Source organism: Aythya marila (assembly GCF_965140915.1).
Source record: "Aythya marila genome assembly, contig: HAP1_HAP1_SCAFFOLD_188, whole genome shotgun sequence".
NCBI classification, from domain to species: domain Eukaryota; kingdom Metazoa; phylum Chordata; class Aves; order Anseriformes; family Anatidae; genus Aythya; species Aythya marila.
Genome location: NW_028136924.1, coordinates 295,844 through 318,998, shown reverse-complemented (window position 1 = coordinate 318,998; position 23,155 = coordinate 295,844). Strand labels below are relative to the sequence as shown.

The window sequence follows — 23,155 nt, the reverse complement described above, 5'->3', positions numbered from 1 at the left end:
ATGTCTTCTACATTTTTATATTAAAAAGACTCCAGAGTTGTAATGGATTAAAATCCTACGGAAGGGAAAGAAATGGCATCAGCCACTAGTTCTGCAGAAGCTAGAAGTAATACTGATAGAGTTTAGATGGAAATTTTCACTTTGTGTGTTTAGTTTGGGGATTCTTTTTAAATCATTCATACCAGCGATTTAGTTCTTAAGGCTGTTTCTTTGAGATTAAGTGACAGGACTTCTGCTACTCTTTTCTTCTTGGAATGCTTCTTGATATTCTTACGTCAACCAGAACTTCTGTCTCTGTCGCAGATGTGAACAATGACCGTAGCTAAGAAGCCCAAATCTTCAAAGCCTAAAAAGCCCTCTTCAAGGCGGTCTGGCAAATCCAAGAAACCAAGTCCTAAAATACTGATGTCACGCACCACCAACTGGGGCCGGATAGTGCCTGCAGAAGATTCAAGCCAAGTCTCTGTGGCCCAAGGACGTGGAGGTGCTATTTACTGTAGATCATCTGAAAAATCTAAGGCTTTTGCCCCAAGAGATCTAAGTAAGTGTGCGTTTTATCCTGCCTCCATTTTCTTCAAAGCAAAAGTAGAAAATGCAGTTCTTACTTGTTGCACTGATAGAGAAGGGGACTACTGTGAACAAAGACTTCAAAAGCGAATCCCCTAAGGCAACTGAAGTGACTGATGTTACAGAAATTAATTTTGATATATTTACAGTCAACAGAGAAATGTGGGGAGCTTTTTGTAATGCACAGATTCCTCCATGTCTTTTCTGTTTTGCAGAGAAAAGTGTTTGATTGTTGCTATTCACAGCTTCCATTCTTCACAGGTTTTTTGAATGATAACATTGCTCAGGAAAAAACCTGGTATCTGTAGGGGTACCGTCATTCCTAGTTCCTAGTTTTTACGTTTTTACCGTATAATTTCAAGTCTAAGTTTGTGGTTTAAGTTATAATAAGGAAAAAAACAGTAGTTGAGTTAATCAGGTTAAAGATTATAGATGGAGAGGAACTTGGCATTAGGTGCTACAAACAGAATGGCAGTTAGCCTTGCCTTAGAAAAATTAAAATGGTTGACTAAAGTTGTTTGGTTTTTTTTCCCCAAAACATTGTGTTGACCAGCCAATTTGAATTTGGTGGTATTAAAGCTGTCTGCAATAAGTTTTTCTGGTTTGGATTGTAGCTAGCTCCTCTAGGTGCTCCTGCAGAATAGTGTTTTTTTAAATACCTTTCTTAGAAACAAACAAACAAAATCTCTTTTTAAATTTAACTTTCTTGCAGTCGTTAATGATGGAATTGCTCCGCCACAGAGCATTCTTTTTCCACCTGAGAAGATTTGTATGGATTGGCGAGAAACACAAAGTGTTGGAGTTGGCCTATACAATCTTGGCAACACATGTTTTCTTAATGCTACCCTACAGTGTTTGACCTACACACCCCCACTTGCCAATTACATGCTTTCTCTTGAGCACAGCCAGTCATGTGAGTACTTTCTAACAGTATTTTGAATCTGTTGGATAGCTCTGAAGGTGAAAGAACAGCAGTGATTCTGTGAGATAAGCTTATTTGCCTGATTTTACCTGTAGAAGCTGGCTTTGAGCACCGTATTAGCAGTGGGCTCCGAATAGCATATGGAGTGCAATTAATGCACCATGTTTTATTTAGTTAGTTAGTTATTTGTTTGTTTGTTTATTAAAGGATCATTTATTGCTTCATGGGAATAATGAAGTGCATTGGACAGTAATGCATTTAGTAGTAATTTTGGAGAGTAATACATTTTGCAGCCTGTGGAGTTCACATTCCTGTCAGCCTTTACAACTGCGACTTTGCAGTAGTCTTTTAGATTTCTCATCACAAAATGCATTTGAATACAGGCTTAGTGGATATTTTTCTTCTGTAAAGTTGTGTGAAATGAAATGTTACAAGACTGTTGGGACATTGGCATCTTGGGAGAATAGAATGTAGCAAGGAGAGTGGATATTGTATCTATAGTTTAAATTGTACTTAGATGTTTGTAGTTATGGATATTTCGCTGGACTGGGATGCTTTGTTCTTTCACTCTTCAGGTCGTGAACAAGATTTTTGCATGATGTGCACGATGGAGACTCACATTAACCAGGCCCTGCATTGCACTGTTGATGCCATCGAGCCTACGCATGTTATCAGTAATCTCAGTCGTAAGTGGCTTCAGATGTGTTTCTTTTCGATAGCTTGTAATCTTCAAATAATTATTTGATGTGTCTAAGTGGTTTTAACACTCAAATGAAGAGAGATTCTAGAAATACAAGAATGATTTCATTTTTAAATGGGGTCAATACTATCATCTTCTTATTTAGGAATAGGACAACATTTCCGTTTTGGCAGTCAAGAAGACGCACACGAGTTCTTGCGCTATACTGTTGATGCTATGCAGGAAGCGTGCTTGAACGGAAGCACCGAGTAAGCATAAACAAGTTCACTTTCATACATTCTCTAGCACCTTCTAGTCCTTTATTTACTCTCAGAAATGATCTCTAGCACTTTTTAGTGCCTTATTTACTATCAGCAACGAAAGTCTACATCATCCTTGGTTTTCATCAAACTCTTTGAAGAGTTAACTCTGTGCCTTAAATCTTCTGAGGTCTGATTATAATTTATTTCCAGATTGGACAGATCTTCTCAAGCTACCACCATCATTCATCAAATATTTGGAGGATTTCTAAGATCGAGAGGTACTTGAAAAAATATTCCTGTCCTTAGAACTGATCTGTGTCTTTTGTCGGTAGTAAAGCAGTCTGTAGTTTGTCTAAAGTAGTATCTGTCAACAACTTGAATTTGGACAGTTAGTCTCCTTCACATAATGTTAAGCATTTATATTTTGCTTCCAGTGAAGTGCTTGAATTGCAAAGCAGTTTCGGATACGTATGAGGCATTTCTTGATATCACTTTGGATATAAAGGTAAGATGTTTTCTAAATATAATTCATGATGTTTAAGTACATGCATAACTTTCTAAATTAAACTTGTTTAACTTAAAAAACCAAACCACATATAATGTTAAAACATAAGAGCTTGGTGGTGCTAAGGAAGTGGATTGGACTTTGTCCTTCTGTGGAACCCATGTAAATAGTCTCCACATTTGCATTGGGTTTAAGGGGAAGGAATTCTCTTTCTGCAAAAATGATAATGCTGTCATACTTCTTTGTTGTTCTACCTCAATATACATCTAATTGTTAGACTGATGAATTTGTCCCCAGTATTGATGACAAAGCACACTATAGATGCTGTCTAGGCTACTGGAAAAGTATTTGTTCCAAAGTCAAATGCCTTCCAGGTAAGGTCAATGCTGAGCATGCTCTTTCTGCCTCCTTCTTCACAGTGCTCCTAGTAGATCGCTTGAGTATGTTAGTAAGATTCTCTTATAAACTACTAGTGTGTCTCTGGAATTTTGAATTACGGTGACTTTACGCTCTTCTTTCTCGCTGCTCTAGGCGGTTTTGTCTGTTACCAGAGCTCTGGAACTCTTTGTGAAACCTGAAGAGCTGGATGGAGAGAATTGCTATAAATGTAGCGAGTAAGATTTTGACGGATTAGGTCTTAATCCTAGATGTCAGTTTTCTATGTTGCATGACTCTGTTGGACTACCTCTAAACTTTGGATCTACTTACAAGTTTTGTGGAAGTTTATAAAAGACTTGGATTTTTGTTTCTTTGGAGGGGGGAAGTCTTGTTCATAGGCATTCCCTATGGGTTTGCAATTCTCTGGCTTGTATTTTGCCATCAGAATTCAAAAAGAGGTGCTTTTGTTCTTTCTATTTATTAGCTCTCGACAGTACTTTTCTTGATGTAAACTGCCCAGTTTCCGTTGTTCTCTGGGCTAGTGGCTAATTTTCACTGCTTACGCCGTAGGTCCTACCTTGGAGCGGGCAATGTGTCAAACTGAACTATTTTGTTTCAAAGGATGGCAGATGGTTTCAGTGTCTTTCCAGACAAGCTCAGTACATGAAGACTTCCTACTGTTAAATGTCTCCCTCCTGTAGAATGACCATGTGCTTCTGTTGTATTTTTGATGTTGATAGTCGACCTATGTTGGAGATTATTTGCAATTTCTAGTCCTGGGGACCAAGGCTCTCTCGTTCCGCTTTCAGTATTTGTATTTCCCTTGAAAGCTGAAAGAATGTATCCAGGATTGGAGTTCAAATAGCCACTTTTGTAGACCAAGAAATGGTACCTTGCCATCCAACCTGGTAATACCCTTTCGTGAGAGATTCCTGTTCCCGCTATGCTCTGAGTTGTTGGGAAAATTGACCTTCTTCTCTGTATTAACAAACCTGACACGCAGTGCATGGGTTTATGAAAAGAAAAAAGACCAACCTATTATGCAAGTAAATATCATTCAAATAGCATAGGCATGCGTGAGACATTAAAAGGAGTTTGTTTTGGGGGCGAAAAAAGAAGATGCCTTCAAACACTTATCTCTGCTTGTTTTTAAGGTGTAAAAAGATGGTTCCTGCGTCCAAGAGATTTACCATACACCGTTCTTCCCAGGTTCTCACAATATCACTGAAAAGATTTGCAGATTTCACAGGTGGAAAGATCAACAAGGTATATTTACCACTGTAATGCAACTATATCATTGTGTAATGGGACATCCCCCAAAGCTGAAAGTTGTTAATATTTTCAGACAATAATTGTAGACTAACGACTATGGCTTATTCTTTCTCTTAATATCAATAAAGTTCCCGCTTGACAAGAAGCATATGCTTTCCTCTGAGAAGGCTGATTCATCAGGAAACAGTTCTCTGCAACTTCTAGTCTTAACCATTGTTTATGGGAAGACTTATTTGTAGTGAATCAAGAAATATATTCTAGAAATATATTCTAGAAATAAATTCTAGTCTGTGTTTTTTGGAAGTGTTTTTCTCTGGCTAGTCCACGAAGTACTCTGGGATAATTTTTCTATCTTCTTGGTGTCTCTTTAGGAGGTGAAATATCCGGAGTATTTGGACCTGAGAGCCTACATGTCGCAGTCAATGGGAGAACCACTGCTCTATGCCTTATATGCGGTGCTGGTACATCACGGTGTCAACTGTCACTCAGGACACTATATATGCTATGTAAAGGTAGAAGTCAACAGCATTTCTAACAGGGTAAAGGTTGTGCTGGCAAACCAATTAAAGCATGACTAGCAGCTACTGTTTCTAGGGAAAAAGATTTCATTATATTTTTATTGGACATGTGTGTATTTTGTTCCTATCCGTGATTTCAATTGGAAAACGTGCAATTCACCTAAAGAAATCGTTGTCTTTATTTGCAGGCTGGTAATGGACTTTGGTATCAGATGAATGATGCTAAAGTAGTGCGTACTGACATTAAAAGAGTTCTTGGTCAGCAAGCTTACATACTTTTTTATATCAGGTAATAACAAATCTTAAAATGTGTTCAGAAGAGATTTACTTTCCCGTTATTGATATTTTTATGTTTTGCAAGTGTTTTTCTTGCTATCCGGGGAGAAGATTATTATTTGTCTAATTCAGTTCTGTCTAACCTGAAATTCTCTGTGTCGTTTATTATCTTTTGTTGCTTGGCCTTAAACTGCAGCACTTGTGTAAATTGCTATCTATGTGTTATCTGTAGCTGGCTAATTTAGAGAAGGAGAGAAATGAAGGTCATCTGTGGTGTAAGAATGAATTATTGCTCTGCAAGTGATAGTCTTAGTAGGAAGACTGTTCTCTACTTTTCAGTTTGTAGTCTTGGCGAAGCCTTCTGTAGAGAAGGCTTCCATATCGTATGAGCTGTTCCTCTAAAATGATAGGATGGGATTTAATCCAAGAGTAGGCTGAAAGAAAAACTAAACTACGATGACTGCTCTTTTCTGAAGGCGCTATGATTTGACACTTGGAGAACGTGCGTTTTACTTGCCAGCTCCATCTTATCCCTGTTTATTCCCTCCTGGTCAGCAGGGGACTAATAGTAAGCAGGCTGGATTTATGGGACCACGACTTCTTCCTCATATGATTAAGGTAATTCAGGGAAGTGGGAGGGCAGATAACGGCACCAAACTGCTAGTGGGTTTGGGGTTTGGTGTGGGGTTTTTGGTTTGGTTTTCGGCATCTTAGTTTTGTTTTCCTTCCCACGCTGCAGCTTTCTTCACAGCCCTCATGCTACAGCCAGAGTCACTCAAACAGTGTTTACTGCTAAATTGTGCAGCCATGCGACTCCATTACTTTATACCTCCAAGACAGCTTTCTAAAGCACAGAGAGCTACGCTCTTTGACAATTTAAGCAGAGTGTACTAATCCTCAAATCATTTAAAAGAGGACTTGTTTTTCCTATCCTCGTCACTTTAGCTAAGACAGGGAAAACTAATTGTCTTATTCCTGAGCACCAGAACAATTATTTCAGGCTTTTCAGGGTATGTTTAAAGGGGAAAATAAATATATTTGGGAATAGCAGCAGGTAATGTTAAGTTGCTTGGCTGGTTTTCAAAGATGATGTTAATTTGATACCAATCTGCAGTAAACCAAAAGCAGGAATTGAATACGCTTATTGGACTTGCATTTATCCTTAACGGGCAGTGTGTTTTTCTTTTTAGGTGTTAAGACCATTTGTAGAAACACTCAGTAGGAGAGTTTTGTGTTTCAAAATGTTACATGCAGTGTTTGTGTTAATCCATCTTGCAATTTCTTCTTTTTAAATACAGAATTCAAGCCGTTTAAATGGAAATGGATCCATAAAAGAGGACGCAAAGACCACTGGTGTCACCCTAAAAAGGCCATCTTCAGCACCACCAATGGCCTGTGTTCAAAACCAGGCAATTACCAGGCCTTCAATGACTGATACGTCAAGAAAACAGAAGATCACCATCAGTATTCACAATAAATTGCCTGCTCGTCAGACTGTGTCACAGCCTGACTGTCTTAGCAGTGCTGTGGAGGATGAAGATCTCTACCAGGCTGTTCCTTCATCCACAATTACAAATTCGGTAATGCAAATGAAGCAAATGCAAACAAACAAAAAAGTTTCTGATGAAATTTTTGTGGAGCCAACAGTGAATGAAAATCCTAAACTCAGCTCTGATAACACAGTCCCTTATGGTGCAGAATCTTCAGGAAAATCTGAGGAGGAGTCAAAGGGCTTATTTCAAAGGAATTGCAATGCAATGTCCTCTAATGGAATTTTGGTTGGAAAGGTAGTCCGTACATTGCAGCATTCCAACTCTTCCTGTCAGAATGCTGACAAAGGAAGATCCCAGCATGAGCTGCCAAAAACAGATTCACTAAATGGTGCTATTAGGTTAGTTAATGAATCTAAAGAAAACGGACTGAAACTTGATGATTCCACTTGCCGAGTTGAACCTGTTAAACCTTCTGAGATGTTCTTTTCTAAAACAAATGGATTGCTTGAAACATAGATTTGCTCCATCGAGAATTTCTCACCTACGATGTATCCGGAAGTGTTTATTGTGTTCCTAATTCAGGTGAAATACTGAGAAAACACAGCACAAATGTGATCGTAAGACTTTGTGGTATTATCCCCTTAGAATTTGCAGACCTGAGCTTACATTAGAACTTGTCAACTTAAGCTCAGCTGAGATAAAAATTCCTAATTTCATAAAGTAGATTTTGGGGGGTGAGTTGGGGTTATCTTTGAAGTGTAGATAACGCATACAACTCACAGCGGTCTTGCTTACCATTTAATGGAGACATTCTGACAAGACTAGTCCTCAGTACTACTACAAATAGTATTTTTTTGTCTGCTGACTTGTGCGTTTTAATTGCAGATGCCTGGAGCTATGCCTTCAGTCAATCGAGAAGTCATCACGGAGTCCCTCACAGCCAGCCAGCTGAACAGCTTGTCAGAGGAAATGAGGTAAAATGAGCACAGTCTTATTAAGAAAAGACTTTATGGAAGTTCGTTACAGTTTTATCTGTCTACTAATAGTACTTAATGGAAGGATTTAAATTAGTACAATTCCATACTGTGTGTCCAGTGTCACGAACAGAACTAATGATCAGCACTGAGCATATCCCTCTGATGCAGGTTGGTGCCTCAAGGAGAACTTGTGTTCCTTTATAGAATGTTTTTCCGTTTTTCTCCACTGTCTGGAGAAACATTGGCTGTTCCCCGCTCGCCCCTATGCCTTTTTTCTCAGAGCAGCAGGTGGAAGGAGACAGATGCGTTTGCTTTTTTAGTGCAATGGCTTCAGAAGCAAGAGGGGAAAAAACACTTTCTCTGGGAGCTGAAGAAGGTGTCCTAATCACAGGAGAGGTTTCTAAATGGCATATCTTTGCGAGCGTTCCTGTAGTCCGGAGGTTTTTGTTTGTTTGTTTGCCTTTGGAAGGTTTTACTCTTAATATTCACGTCCTTCAGCAGAAGTGAGAAATGGGTTTTTATTTTATGCAGTGTTGCGGAACCTCTGAAATCTCCTGGGAATGATGAATACCTCGCCCAGTACCAATGTGATGACCGTGGAGACAAGAAGAAACCAAGAAGATCAAAAGAACGTGACCTCATTTCAAAAGAAACCGTTTTGTACGGCAAAGAGTCTTGTGAGCCTGGTGAGAAATTGCGGCAAACTTCCTCTCTCAAGTCTGACACTGAATGTAGCTCTAAAAACCTTTCCTCCTTAGCTATTGCAGATAGACGCCAAGATACAAAGGACAAGACTAAAACCACTGAGAAAGAGCATTACCGAAGCAAGAGGGAACATGCTCCTAGTGAAGAGAAGGAGAGTCAAAAAGCAGGTCCTTCCAGCAAGAGGAGGTGTTCTCAGAGCGTGGAATTTGTTGAGCAAAAGAGTCACAAGCAGGAGTACTGGGAGGGAAGCAGGTACAGATCTTTCCCTCGTGAAAGAAACAGCCCTGAGAATGGCAGAAGAGCAGGCAAATATTCAAAGTACAGATCTGGCAGTGGAGGAAGATCAGAACAAGGTAGCAATAGATACTACCGATCCAAAGGGGAAAGAAGTTGGAGCAGAGAAAGATACTATCGAGACGAAGCACGGAGATGGGAAAGATGTAGCTATTACAATGATTACTATTCACCTCATGCGACAGGAGACAGTAGAGAGAGAAAGTTCTCTCACGGCGATGCAGCCTTTGACAGATCGACTGCAACTTACTACAGCAGGTCACATAAGCATTATCGTTACAAAAGCGGATGGCCTCACGGTTCCCTCTTGAGAGAGGAAGATGTACGTCGCTTTAGCACACCCCGAGCAGACTTGCATCGTTGCTCGGTACCTCAGCAACATTCCGGAAGACATTCTCGTGAAAGACATGCGCTTCCACCTGTGTCAGCTCATTTGGAGAACTGTCGTCAGAAAAATGAAACAGAAGGAAACAGAAAAAGAAAATATACCCGTGCAGAAGGTAGTGAAAGTGAAATAGAAAGGAAAGACAGAAAGATAGAAAAGGAGCTTTTAGGTGGTGAAAAAAATGCAAAAATATCACAAGTTCTGGAAGAAAAAGAAGTCTAAGGATAAAGATGGAGAGAAGGATTCCAAGTAAGCAAGGATTCCAGCATACTCCGCATTTTTTATCCTAATTCTTTTCTGGGTGCTTCTCATGTCTTCCTTTTTTTTTTTTTTTTTTTCCTGGTAGTTTCTAAGTTATTTAGATAGCATCAGCTGGCTGGGGATCATGTTGTTAGGTTGATCAGTGAAGATAGGAAAGCTCTTGCTGAATTGTGTCAGAGCACTAGCTTTGGACCACATAGTTCGAATCACATCCGTACACCATTCCAGATTAGGTTAAAAGATTTTTTCTGCTTGCACGTATTCCAGAGCTAGCCATTGTTAATGATCTGTGTACAAACCAGGACCTATGGTCCTTCAATCTGATGGCTTAAGTTTGCTGCATCTAAAATAAGTTGCGTGTGCACAAAGCACCACAAAATAGCTGGCATGCTGCAAATCATCACCTGTGGTAAAATAAATCAAGTTTCATATAGGCAACAAGTGCCACATCTTTTTTTCCCTTTTTAACTTGCATGTTTCTTTCAGACTTCATGATCTGTGTTTCTGTGCGCTTCACTTTGACAATGCCAATCGCAAGCGTAAGAAAAAGAAGAAAAAGGAGAAGAAAAAGAAGAAAAAGGAGAAACACCAGGAAAGCGAAAGGCTCCTTGGAACACTTAGATCCTCGTTTCCAGAAGATAACGCGGGAGAAGAAGGAAGAATCCCATCCTCCAGATGGCTCTTCATGTCAGTAATGCAGAAGTGAGAGCAGTAAACAACCTTACAAGGAAGGGAAGACTTCCAGTGCAGGCGAAAGCAAGAAATACAGCTCCATCACATCCAACAACTATACTAAAGGTAAGCGGCCGCAGCGTGTTTGAGGAATTCCTTTTATATTAATCTCGAGATTATTTCAAACAGTCTTGAAGTGCTTGATGACTTAACAGTCTGCAGATTTATTATCAAATCAAAAAAACCCCCGACTTGGTAGACGATTTTTTTCCCAGTTTTGAATGACCACTAGGAAAGAAGGCCTGAAATAAAGAGGTTAAAGGCAAATGGTTTTCATCTGGTTTGATGATGAAGTGGCAAACAAGAGGAAGAGTTGCAAGCTCCCTTCTTAAATTCAGTCCAGCCAAGTAGGAAAAGTAAATGTGGACAGCTGTATCTTGGCAAAGAAGATAGTAGGCAGCAAGGAGGTTTAGCAGTCAAGATGGAAGGTGATGCCATGAGGCTTACAGGCTAGTAATGTTCTAATGAATCGCAGCCTTCCTAAAAAAAAACCTGCCTGAATAATTCATGTGAATAACATACTACCTGCAGCTATTTCAGCTTCTTGCTGTACAGCTGAATGCCTTTTACGTAATGTTTGGAGAAGTAAAATCTTGGAAGAGGTTTTCATATCTTTTGCCCAGTTTGGATGATGAAGTAAATTGCCAGAGTCAGTAGATTCTGGCACTGACAAGCTTCTTCAAGCTTAAGAGCGAGTGCAATTGTTTCCAAGCATTTTTCTTTTCTGAGACAGGGAGCACCAGAAGTTGTCATCTTAAAATACGACATGGAGGGGAGGCTGGTTGTTCACACATTCTTGCCAACATTCATGCAATCTGTCCCATTATCAAGAACAAAATTAGGGACTGAACGGAGGTCTTTCAATTTCCAGTGTTGCAAAAATGGAGTTTTTACGATACTAATGTCAAAAGAATCCTGATTGTACTGGACTGGAAGTATCTCTTCTAGCTGAAAAATCAGGAAGAGCACAGAAGAAAATGCCTCTGCTCTACTGCTCTTCGGGCTTCAGTGAATTCTCTGGCCAGCAGATGGCGAACTCGTTCTTTCTAAACCAGTCCAAAGTAGAGGAAGAAAGTCAACGTCTTGCATGCATTACACAAGCGCGGGGCATGGGGATCCCTGGGCTATATACGTGAAAGAGATGTTCGTTGATAAATACAGCAGTACCCACCCCACTTGGATACACTGCTTGCAAGGTAAGCAGGATAGGAGGGCTGTGCAAAGCAATTCTGTTAAATTGAGGAATTCAAGTATTTCGTCAAGCCTAAAGATACTAATTAGTTTCCTTTTGGGGAAGGTCAGTCTTTCAAAGCAAAGAAAAAATGTCTCTTAAGCAGGATTTTCTGAATGGTGGAATCTAATCTGAAAAACGACCACTTCCACATGTTAATTATTTGCTAGTTTATTATTTTTAATTTTCTACTGTATTGAAGCTCTCAAAGAAGCTAGGGACAGACTAGGAGCAACGGAGGACTTGTTAGAGTGCCTTTTCAACCGGAATCATGTTCCTTTGAATAAATGAACAAGGATAGCTAGTGACAATTTGTGATTTAAGGAAATTGCAGATACGTGAGAGAAAGAGCAGCATTAAAGCAGTTAAATTCCTGCATTCCTAAGTGTTCTCTCTAGCAAGTTTCTGAACGCTTCTGTTCTGTGGCTAGGATTTGGTCAGCTTTGATCACTAGTAAACCAAGGATGCCGTCCAGTCAAACCTTCAAATGACTGTAACTTACCTAAGGGCAACCATTTGCTATCAAAGCAGGTAGCTTTGTCCTACTATTCTGTACAGCTCACCAATTTTAGCATAGAATTCAAATGTAGTCCGTTTAATGGGAGGGCTTTGGAAGCCGCCTTCTCCAGTCAGTTCAGCCCTGTAGTCAGAGAGCAGATCAATCCGTGTACAGGGTTGTGACTTCTCTCTTTGGAAAGAAAACCAGTGAGCCAGACAGTTCCATGTAGACTATCACAGCAGGGAATGACATTTCTTCCCTTTGTCTTTCAGATGCAGAGCTTACTGCTGGAAGCCTTCAATACTCAGACTAAACCTACCATCAAATCCGACAACCTTTTTACCATCGAAACGCAACAACTTCTTACCGTCAAACCCAACAACGTCTTATGACTTCTTACCATCAAAAACCCAACAACTTCTTACAATTTCTTACCGTCAATCCCAACGTCTTCTTACCGTCAAAACCGACTGCCTTTTACAGTCAAAACTGACTGCCTTTTACCTTCACAACCGACGATGCAACCTCATCATGTTATAAATGAAGTCTCAACTCCCTCTGAATTTAGTAACATAAAAGAATATTTATAAAAGGCAAGTAAACAGCGCTGGGTGCGTGGGGAGTCTATGCTCTACCACCATGCGCACCCAACTGTCAAACTTTCCAAATATATAGAGGACATTGCTGTTACATATTTACAAGAAACCCAAGTACGCCTATACATATGGATATCCTATCCCCGCTTCATATTAGAATTCTCTTTGTGGCGGTCCTTGTGGGTGAAAGGCTCACGGTTTCCCCATCACCATTAGCAACCTTTTGTTCCAGACTGCAGGAGCGGCTTCGACTGTCTCCCTCTTCTTCTGCACATGCTCTGCCCACCACAAGGTTCCCAAAAGCAACAAAACGGGATTGCTTTTCCCGCGTTTCATTAACCCTTGAAACCACACTAATAATATTATTATCATATAACATAAAACAATAAATGTTAACAGTTCTAACCAGCAACCCCCCCAGCAACTTCCGTGCCTTGTGCCTTAACAGAGGGGAAAACAAGCAACCCCAGACAGCAGGGCGTTGCCTCAATCCCCCTTCTTTATTTCCTCTAACCTCTTTACATTCCTGATGACCTCACCGTTAAGAGTCTGATGTTATCATCAACCAGGAGGCTTTCCGACCCCCATTGCCACATTCCCAAATCTCTCCCTTCTTTATTAATATCAGCCATTTTTCTGACACAAATTACCACTCCATATATAACAATCCCTCCTCTTCTTTTGAATGTCATTAATTCGTGTCCTGGCTTTGAATTTGGCCAAGGCCAATTGAACCATAAAAGAATGCTTTCACAATATTCTCTGTAAGATTTATAAACAAGTTTTTAGCAATGGTTGGAATCCCATAGTTAGCTCGTGTTTCAATTTCATGATTCCGCAGGGTGTATAATAATTGTACTTTTCCCAGTTAACCCTCCTTCATTATTAGCTCTTACCTCTATCCGCCATTGATAGGGGACCTCTTTCAGCTTGTAACTGGTTATCTTATTGCTTTCATTACATCGAGCATACTCTGGTTTCCATAGCATAGGTTTAACAGGCATAGTAGTGTTTGTTCCTGAATTCTTCCCCTCCGGGTGTTAACAATACATTCACTACAATTCTGAGACCAATAACATGTAATTAGGAGAGGTCCGGTAAAGGCCATGTTACCCGGTGGTTATTACCCTAAGGGGTTGCAGCCCTTGGTAAACCTTCTTGAGCCACAGTACTGGTCCCTTCTCCGGTCTTGCCCTCTCCCTGATGCTTCTTAGGAAATGGTCCAGACTTACACACGCAATAGTTCTTCTATTTGCGTTCAACTTTTCCACGAGTTAGTGGGGGCTCGATTCAAAGCAGATAACCAATCATCTAGGTAAATTTTCCCACCTATTATTTTAAATTTTTCAGGTAATTCAAGATGTTGTGGGTATCTCTACTGGAGGTGGCACTCCCCCTATGGGATTTTGGGGTCCCCCAATCCTTCTATTAGGGCCTTTATATGAGTTTCCAATGATGGCTAATATTCTAATCAGTACAAGATTTAATATACATACAATTAGCATCCAAAGGGTAGCTATGCCCTGATATGCTTCAAGTTCTTTTAAGCTTAACTTTCGGATCTCCAGAAGTAGACTCAACCTTCCAGGTTCCTGTTACGGGTCCCTTTACTCGTGATGCATGTGTTCACCCCTTTTCCACCGTTCTTCTAGCCATCTCTTTCGTAGTTCAGTAAAGTCCACCTGTATTCTCTCAAATGGTCGATATGCAATTCGTCTTCCTCCAGCAGGTGCTTGCCTAATCACCTTCTTATTCACCTTTTGACATGTTAAGCATCCTTGGATGGTTTGTTTGGCTATCTCATATATTCCTACAGACCCATAAAATTTTAGAAATTGATCACTCAATGCTTTTGTTCCCCAGTGGGTTTGTAGGTGTAGCTGTAAAAGTAGACACCTAGTTTGTTCCTTTGGCAGTATTTCTCTTCCATCAGGCAGAATCCATTTTCCTTCTTTCAGTTCTGCTCCTATGGTCTTTATAATTTTTATTTCTGCTTCTGTATACTTTTTCTCTTGTGTCCCTTTTCCGTTATCCGTTTCTTGTAGGGTGAGGACTACATCATGCTTCCTAAGAGCTGCTTCCCTAGCTTCTCTATCCACTAGGTTATTCCCTCTTATGTGGAAGGCAGTTCCCTTTTGATGTCCTCTGACATGTACCACAGCAATCTCCCTAGGTCCTCTCAGTGCCTGCAATATTTGAGTAACTAAAGTTTGGTGAATCAGCCCTTTTCCCTGTGTGCCTATGAGTCCCCTTTCTTCCCAAATTTTCCCAAATGGGTGGACTATTCTATAAGCATATTTAGAGTCTGTATAAATAGTGCCACTTTTTCCTTTCAATAGTTCTAGGGCTCGTAATAATGCATAAAGTTCACATGCTTGAGCGGACCAGGCAGCGCTGAGTGGTCCTGACTCTATTAGGACCATATCCCCATTTACGATGGCATACCCTGATCTTCTTTTTCCATCTACTACTTTGGATGATCCATCAATAAATAATTTTTCCCCTGTTTCTAATTCTGTCTCCTCGAGATCGGGTCGGATTTTGGTTTGCAATTCAATCACTTCCACGCAGTTATGTTGTAGTTCTGTTAGGGGTTCCCCATATCGAAATTGTGCAGGGCTCTGTGCAGCAGCTATTTTTCATTCTAAATCAGGGGAGTCGATCAGGATGGCCTCATCCTTCAGCATCCTACTATCAGTTAACCATTTTTCAGCCTTCTGCTGGAGTACTCCCCTAACATTATGTGGAGTATATATCTTCAGAGGTGCCCTACAAGTGACTTTTCTAGCTTCCTCAATCAGTAAGGCAGTAGCCACAATAGCCTGGAAGCACACTGGCCACCCCCTCCTCACAGGGTCTAATAGTCTGGAACAATATCCCACAGGTTTCTTGATTCCTGCCCATTCTTGACTTAGCTGTAATTGCAACTAACATATGCAGTTTGGTTAGAAACATTTACAAATAAATAAAAGGGTCTTTGTAAATCTGGGAGGCTCAGCACTGGCGCTTCTGTTAACGTTTTCTTGATCAACCTCAACTTTTCCTCATCTTCCTCGTTCCACTTAATTTTTTCTCCAGTCAATTTTTCATATAAAAACTTTGCCTTTTCACTAAACCCTTCAATCCAGGGTCTACAATATCCCAAGAGCCCGAGCAGTTGCCTCACTTCCTTCTTCGTTTTGGGTGATGATAGGGCTAAAATCCCAGATACCCTGTCAGCATCCGATTTTTTCTTTCCTTGGCTAAGCCCATGTCCTAAGTACCTTACTTCTTTTTCCACGAATTGTAATTTAGATTTTGAGACCTTCAACCCTTTTTCCCTAAGAAATTAAGTAATTCGATAGTGGTTCTCCGTGTCTCTTTTTCAGTCTCCCCAGCTATTAATAGGTCATCCACATATTGCAACAATTTCACTTCCCCCTTTACCTCAAAAAGTTGTAATAATTTTTCTGAGGTTTGGCCAAATAACTTTGGGTATTCAGTAAATCCCTGAGGAAGTACAGTCCATCTAAGCTGTTGTCGCCTTCCTGTTTCAGGGTCTTCCCATTCAAAGGCGAAGTAATTCCAAGACCCTTCACTTAATGGGCAGGCCCAGAAAGCATCCTTCAAATCTATTACACTATACCATTTATGCAGAGGTGTTAGGTGGTTTAATAAAGTATATGGGTTAGCCGCCACTGGAAATTTGGTTATGGTTCGCTGATTCACAGCCCTAAGATCCTGAACCAACCTGTATGATCCATCAGCCTTTTTTACTGGCAAAATGGGGGTATTATGTGGGGACATACATGGTTCCAGCATCCCCTTTTGGAGCAACCTGTCTATAACTGGTGTTATAAATGGCTAAATCCCCAAATAGGATTATAATCAACGTTTACAATTTATTAAAGGAATAGAAGTAAGCAAACAGTGCTGGGTGTGCCAGGAGTCTCCGCTCCACCTAGACGCACACCCGTTACATCAAGATGATGATTTTTTTTTGCTCCTAGACTAATACATATTCATTACTACTTCTAAAAAAAGCAGGGTTATTATAATTAGTTCCAGAATCTGAACCCCCCTACTGGAGCATGCGTATCAGTCTCTGGTGGTCCTTCTGGGGGTCTCTGGGGGTCTCCCATACTGAAGGCTCATAGTCTTCCTCTCAGGCTTTTTTTCTTGTCCTTCTTCTTTGTACTTCTTGGGTGCATGTCAGAAGCTTGCACAGCGTTCCCTGCAAGCTTTGTCTTGTAGCCGTCCTTCAGCTTTTCCCTTCTCCTTCATCTCCTGGCCAGATATCAGGGGCTTGCATAGTGTCCCATGCAAAAGTCGTAATAGTTAGCAGTTGTTCTGAAACCCCCGGATATCAGAGACTTCAAGGAAAAAACTTACGAATACATTTTCCTTCAAGCTCTCTATTGACAAGAATTGTTCAAACATTGCTCACACTGGTTTGAGTCCTCTTTTCCCCTCCAGTGGGATAGGATATTACCTAATCCTTATTGGCTGTTGTGGATCCACTATTTCTACTACCAAGGGTTCCATATCTAATTTTTCTGAATCTCCCTCTTGGTACCATACCTGTGGGTCTATTTCTCCCTCATCTTCTTGGGTTAGGGTATATAGCTGAATTTTAAATTCTCCCCCCTGGCTCTTGATTTCCAACCCTAATCTTATTATTAAGTCCCTTCCTAATAGATTGTGCTCAGCCTCAGGCACCAGCAATAGGTCATTGAGACATAGTTTCTTTTCTGATTCTATTTCTATATTTTCCAATATAGGAACCTTAAAGGGCTCCTACTACCATGGTATTCCCCTTTCCTTCCTTAACCCCTTTTGGTAATTTTCTCATAGGTGATTTCTCTGCTCCAGTATCTACCAAAAAATACACCTCTTCCCTCTGGGGACCTATTAATAATTTTATCAAGGGCTCATTCGATGTTCGGGTCCCCAAAAGATATAGCCCCTGACACCCCTAGTCTTCCTTCAACATTTCTTCATCCTGTTTCTTTTTTCTACAGTTCCTCTGAAGATGCCCCTTTTTGCCACAATAGTAACAGATAAGGATTCTATCTTGTCCATTCCATTTATCCATGGGTTCTCTTTCACCCTGTTTTTCTCCTGATCCTTTCCTGCTTTCCTGTCCACTTTGTTTTTGACTTTCCCTTATTGCTGCCACAAAAACTTGCTTTTGCCTTCTGTTTTTCCCCATCTCTCCTCACATAGACCTTTTGTGCTTCCCTCAATAATTCTTCTAATCCTTTTTCATGCCAATCGTCAAGTTTCTCCAATTTCTTTCGGATGTCTTCCCAGGATTTTGCTACCAACTGGGTTCTCAACAGTGCCCCTCCTGCAGGGGAATCAGGATCTATCCCCAAGTACATCTGAAGGCTTTTTCTCAGCCTGTCTAACCCTTCAGTTGGAGATTCGTCTCTGCACTGACACTCGTTAAAAGCTTTATTTATATTTTGTCCCCTTGGAACCGATTCCTTTATCTCTTGTATCATTATGGTCCTAAGATCCCTCATATTTTGCCTCCCCTGAGCAGCCTGATGATCCCACTTAGGGTTGGTATTTGGCCATTTCACATCCCCTGGAGGACCTCCCTGATTTTGTCTTTCCCACAGTCTCATTCCTGCTTGCCTGATCATTCCTCTTTCTTCTATAGTGAAGAGGATTCCTAATATGGACTGCATTTCTTCCCAGGTATACGTGTTTGGACCTAGGAACTGGTCCAATCTTTCGGCAACTCCTAAAGGGTCATCTAAAAGGTTTCCCACTTCCTTCTTAAAATTTCTTACATCTGACGTGTTCAAAGGAACCACTACAAACCCTATTTCCCCCTGGTGCCCCCCAAGGGGTACCTTCCTCAAAGGTGATTCAAAGATTGAAGCCGAAATTCCTTGAAGTGGTATATTCTTTATTGCAGCGCTGGATGCACGGGGGATCTCTCCACCTATCATGCATACCCAAAGCGGAAAGCAGTCTTGAATTTATACAATCAATCTATTAATGTTCTACAAGCGCCTATACATATTCATCACCTATCCCCACCTTCCCTCGTTTCTCATGCTAATTAGCTTTTTGGCACCTTGCACCTGTGTATATGTCCTGGTTTCAGTTAGCACAGAATTAATTTTCTTCCTAGTAGCTGGTGGAATGCTGTGTTTTGGCTTAGAATGAGAAGAGTGCTGATAACACCCCGATGCTTTAATTGTTGCAGAGCAGTGCTTATACTAAGCCAAGGACATCTCAGCCTTTGCTCTGTCCTGCCAACGGGCAGGCTGGGGGGTGCAGTAAGAGCTGGGAGGGGACAGACCCAGGACAGGTGACCCAAACTAGCCAAAGGGGTATTCCATACCATCTGACGTCATGCTAAACAATATATAGGGGTGGCTAGCCGGGGGGAGGGGGCCGGACTGCTCGGGGTTAGGCTGGGCATCGGTCAGCGGGTGGTGAGCGATTGCATTGTGCATCACTTGTTTGTACATACTATTATTACTTTCGTATTATCACCATTGTATCATCATTATTATTATTGTTATTATTATTTTTGTTATTTTTTTTTTTTCCTGTCTTATTAAACTGTCTTTATCTCAACTCACGGGCTTCACTTTCCATTTCTCTCCCCCGTCCCAGAGAGGGAGGGGGGAGGGTGAGCGAACGGCTGCGTGGTGTTTAGCTGCCGGTCGGGTTAAACCACGACAGTCTTGCCTCCCAAGAATTGCAGGCAGGGGTCTTTGGGATGTGGGCAGTGGTCTTTGGGAGGAAGAGCCCGAGTCCTCCTCACAGTGTACTTTTCACCATTGGTCAGAATTCTGCTGGGTTGGCATGTTTCTGAATTGCAAGAGCTGGCTTTTGCTGATTCTTCTGTTTGTTGTATCTTTATCATGAATTCCAATGTTCTGTTTTGAGATTTATAGTCCTTACATCTGTTTCTCTGTCTGTCTGCTGCTTCCTTATCGGGGGATTGTCCTTGCCTCCCCAATGTCTATTGCCCTTGCCTCCCCAATGTCTCCTTAATCAATCCCCCCTTTTCTTTTCCCATGCAAATTCTTTTGCATCAGATTTATTATTCGCAGTAACACAACAAAGCAGGCATCTAAACAACATGTACACAAATATTCCTAACACCACTAGCGCAATTAGAGCAATGAAAACTTGTTTCAACCATTGGAAATTGGGCAACCAGGAGGTTAACTTATTCCATATTTCACTAAAATTCCATGAAAGATCATCTTTACTGATTTCATGTATGATCTTTGTTTGCTTCCCTATTTCTTCCAGGTCAGCAGAGATTCTTCCGCTCTGATCTACATACAGACAACAACTTGTGTTTATTACTGTACAGACTCCCCTTTGAACGGCCAATAACAAGTCTAGGGCCATCCGATTTTGTAATGCTACCTGTGATAAGCTAGATATCTCTTCTTGTTGAGCCTTTATAGCATCCGGAGTTTTGTTTTCTAACTTCTCTATAATTGCAGAAATATTAACTATTGCCTTTTCCAATTCACTCACTCCTAACCATACCCTGAGCTGGTGGAAGGGGATGGGGAGCAGGATGTGGCCCTCATTATCCATGAAGAACTGGTTGGTGACCTACTACGGCACTTAGATGTGCACAAGTCGATGGGGCCAGATGGGATCCACCCAAGGGTACTGAGGGAACTGGCAGAGGAGCTGGCCAAGCCGCTGTCCATCATTTATCAACAGTCCTGGCTATCGGGGGAGGTCCCAATCGACTGGCGGCTAGCAAACGTGACGCCCATCTACAAGAAGGGCCGGAGGGCTGACCCAGGAAACTACAGGCCTGTCAGTTTGACCTCAGTGCCAGGAAAGCTCATGGAGCAGATCCTCCTGAGAGTCATCATGCAGCACTTGAAGGGGAAGCAGGCGATCAGGCCCAGTCAGCATGGCTTTATGAAAGGCAGGTCATGCCTGACGAACCTGATCTCCTTCTATGACAGAGTGACGCGCTGGGTGGATGAGGGAAAGGCTGTGGATGTGGTCTACCTTGACTTCAGCAAGGCTTTTGACACCGTCTCCCACAGCATTCTCCTCAAGAAACTGGCTGCTCTTGGCTTGGACTGGCGCACGCTTCGTTGGGTTAGAAACTGGCTGGATAGCCGGGCCCAAAGAGTCGTGGTGAATGGAGCCAAGTCCAGTTGGAGGCCAGTCACTAGTGGCGTCCCCCAGGGCTCGGTGCTGGGGCCGGTCCTCTTTAATATCTTCATCGATGATCTGGACGAGGGCATCGAGTGCACCCTCAGTAAGTTCGCAGATGACACCAAGTTAGGTGCGTGTGTCGATCTGCTTGAGGGTAGGAAAGCTCTGCAGGAGGATCTGGATAGGCTGGACCGATGGGCTGAGGTCAACTGCATGAAGTTTAACAAGGCCAAGTGCCGGGTCCTGCACCTGGGGCGCAATAACCCCAAGCAGAGCTACAGGCTGGGAGAGGAATGGTTGGAAAGCTGCCAGGCAGAGAAGGACCTGGGAGTGATGGTGGACAGTCGGCTGAATATGAGCCAGCAGTGTGCTCAGGTGGCCAAGAAGGCCAACGGCATCCTGGCTTGTATTAGGAACAGCGTGACCAGCAGGGCTAGGGAGGTGATCGTCCCCCTGTACTCAGCTCTGGTGAGGCCGCACCTCGAGTACTGTGTTCAGTTTTGGGCCCCTCGCTACAAGAAGGACATCGAGGTGCTTGAGCGGGTGCAGAGAAGGGCGACGAAGCTGGTGAGGGGCCTGGAGAACAAGTCCTACGAGGAGCGGCTGAGGGAGCTGGGCTTGTTCAGCCTGGAGAAGAGGAGGCTCAGGGGCGACCTTATCGCTCTTTTTAGGTACCTCAAGGGAGGCTGTAGCGAGGTGGGGGTTGGCCTGTTCTCCCACGTGCCTGGTGACAGGACGAGGGGGAATGGGTTTAAGTTGAGCCAGGGGAGTTTTAGGCTAGATGTTAGGAAGAACTTCTTCACTGAAAGGGTTGTGAGGCATTGGAACAGGCTGCCCAGGGAAGTGGTGGAGTCACCATCCTTGGAAGTCTTCAAAAGACGTTTAGATGTAGAGCTTAGGGATATGGTTTAGTGGAGGGCTGTTAGCGTTAGGTTGGAGGTTGGACTCGATGACCTTGAGGTCTCTTCCAACCTAGAAATTCTGTGATTCTGTGATTCTGTGATTCTGTGAACAAAACTATGAAAAGCGGTGGGTCTCTCTATCAACGGATTGTTAATTTGTCGTCTGATTCTCCTGCTATGATCACTCAAGTAACCATCATATTGGGGACTGCTGCTCCAAGAGTGCAAGTTCCCTTCCAATTCTCGGGCAAGACCTTATGGGCTGTATCATTGCATAGCCAATACCACCCTTTTCCTTCTGGAACCGGCCAGCTGGTTGAATTTGCCCAACCGCTAGTCGTACTAATATCAATTGTTCGATCACAAGATGTCTGATTTCCCACAGAAGTAGTATTCGTATTTATACAATCCTGTTTTCCCATGCCCTTAGGCAGGTTACACCTTTGTACACATGCATAGTAAGATTCCAACGGCAGGAAGCTACTCACTTCTAGTTCCAAAACTTCTTCATATTTTCGACCCCAAGATGTGTTTTCCCACAAATTAGTCCAAGATAAATCTGCAGGCAAGGGAATCCCGATTAACGATACACTCTTATTCCCATGCTCTGGCAGATGGGTGCATACCCAACATCTCGTCTTATTAATTACTTGAGATATTGTTTGTATCAGGGACAGGTGTAAGTTCTCATCCCAAGTTGCCCACCCCAAATCCGAGAACATCACCCCCGCAATCATTAGGATCTGGAAAATCGCAGTTTTGCTGGTCCAATTGGGGTGGTGCTCCATATCCTCGCCGGGGCCTTCTTCACCCTTGAATAGTGGATCCAAGCTGCTTGCTCCTTAATCTTAATGGCAGCGTGTGTTGTCAGTAATACCTGGTATGGTCCCCTCCACTTCCCTTCCATTTTTCCTCTAGGGGTTGTCCTGAAAAAGTCTTTATATAATCCCCAAGCTTAAAGGGGTGGATTGGTTGATCCAACCCTCTAGCCCTGGTCCCTAAAACAAATTTATGTACTTTCTTTAATTGTTTCTGAAGTTCAGATATATAAGCATATAAATATTCTGATCCTAACTGCGTTAGGTCTTCTCCACTAAATAGAAATTGATACGGCCTTCCATATAAGATTTCAAAGGGACTCATATTCCCTTTTATTTTAGGTTTCACTCTGATTCTAAGTAATGCTAAAGGGAGGGATTGAGGCCATGACAAATTAGCCGATTTTAGCTATTTGTTGTTTAATTAAACGGTTCATTTTTTTCTACCTGTCCACTTGCCTGCGGTCTATAAGGAGTATGCAGCTGCCAATCTATCTTTAGAATCTTACTTATCTGTTGTACCACTTGCGCACAAAAATGTGAACCTCTATCAGAAGACATTGCTACTGGAATCCCAGAGCGTGGTATTACTTCATTTAACAAGACTTTAACCACTTCTCTTGCTTTGTTTGTTCGACAGGGAAAGGCTTCAGGCCATCCTGAAAACGTGTCAGTCAGAACCAGTAAATCACGATACCCCCCCTTTTCTAGGGAGTTCTGAAAAATCAATTTGC

General features: G+C 42.0%; 1 protein-coding gene across 1 annotated transcript; it reads left to right on the top strand.

Annotated features, from left to right (window-relative positions):
- Positions 1-312: 312 nt before the first annotated feature.
- On the top strand, positions 313-7,851 carry LOC309891312 (ubiquitin carboxyl-terminal hydrolase 42-like; the record flags this gene model as incomplete). The annotated part of the gene is made up of 13 exons (XM_082785672.1): positions 313-541; positions 1,280-1,480; positions 2,065-2,175; positions 2,335-2,437; positions 2,642-2,709; positions 2,866-2,936; positions 3,468-3,550; positions 4,469-4,580; positions 4,958-5,098; positions 5,293-5,393; positions 5,857-5,998; positions 6,679-7,386; positions 7,759-7,851. 13 exons carry the CDS (start codon positions 313-315, stop codon positions 7,849-7,851), a joined length of 2,163 nt encoding a protein of 720 aa, XP_082641798.1.
- Positions 7,852-23,155: the final 15,304 nt, after the last annotated feature.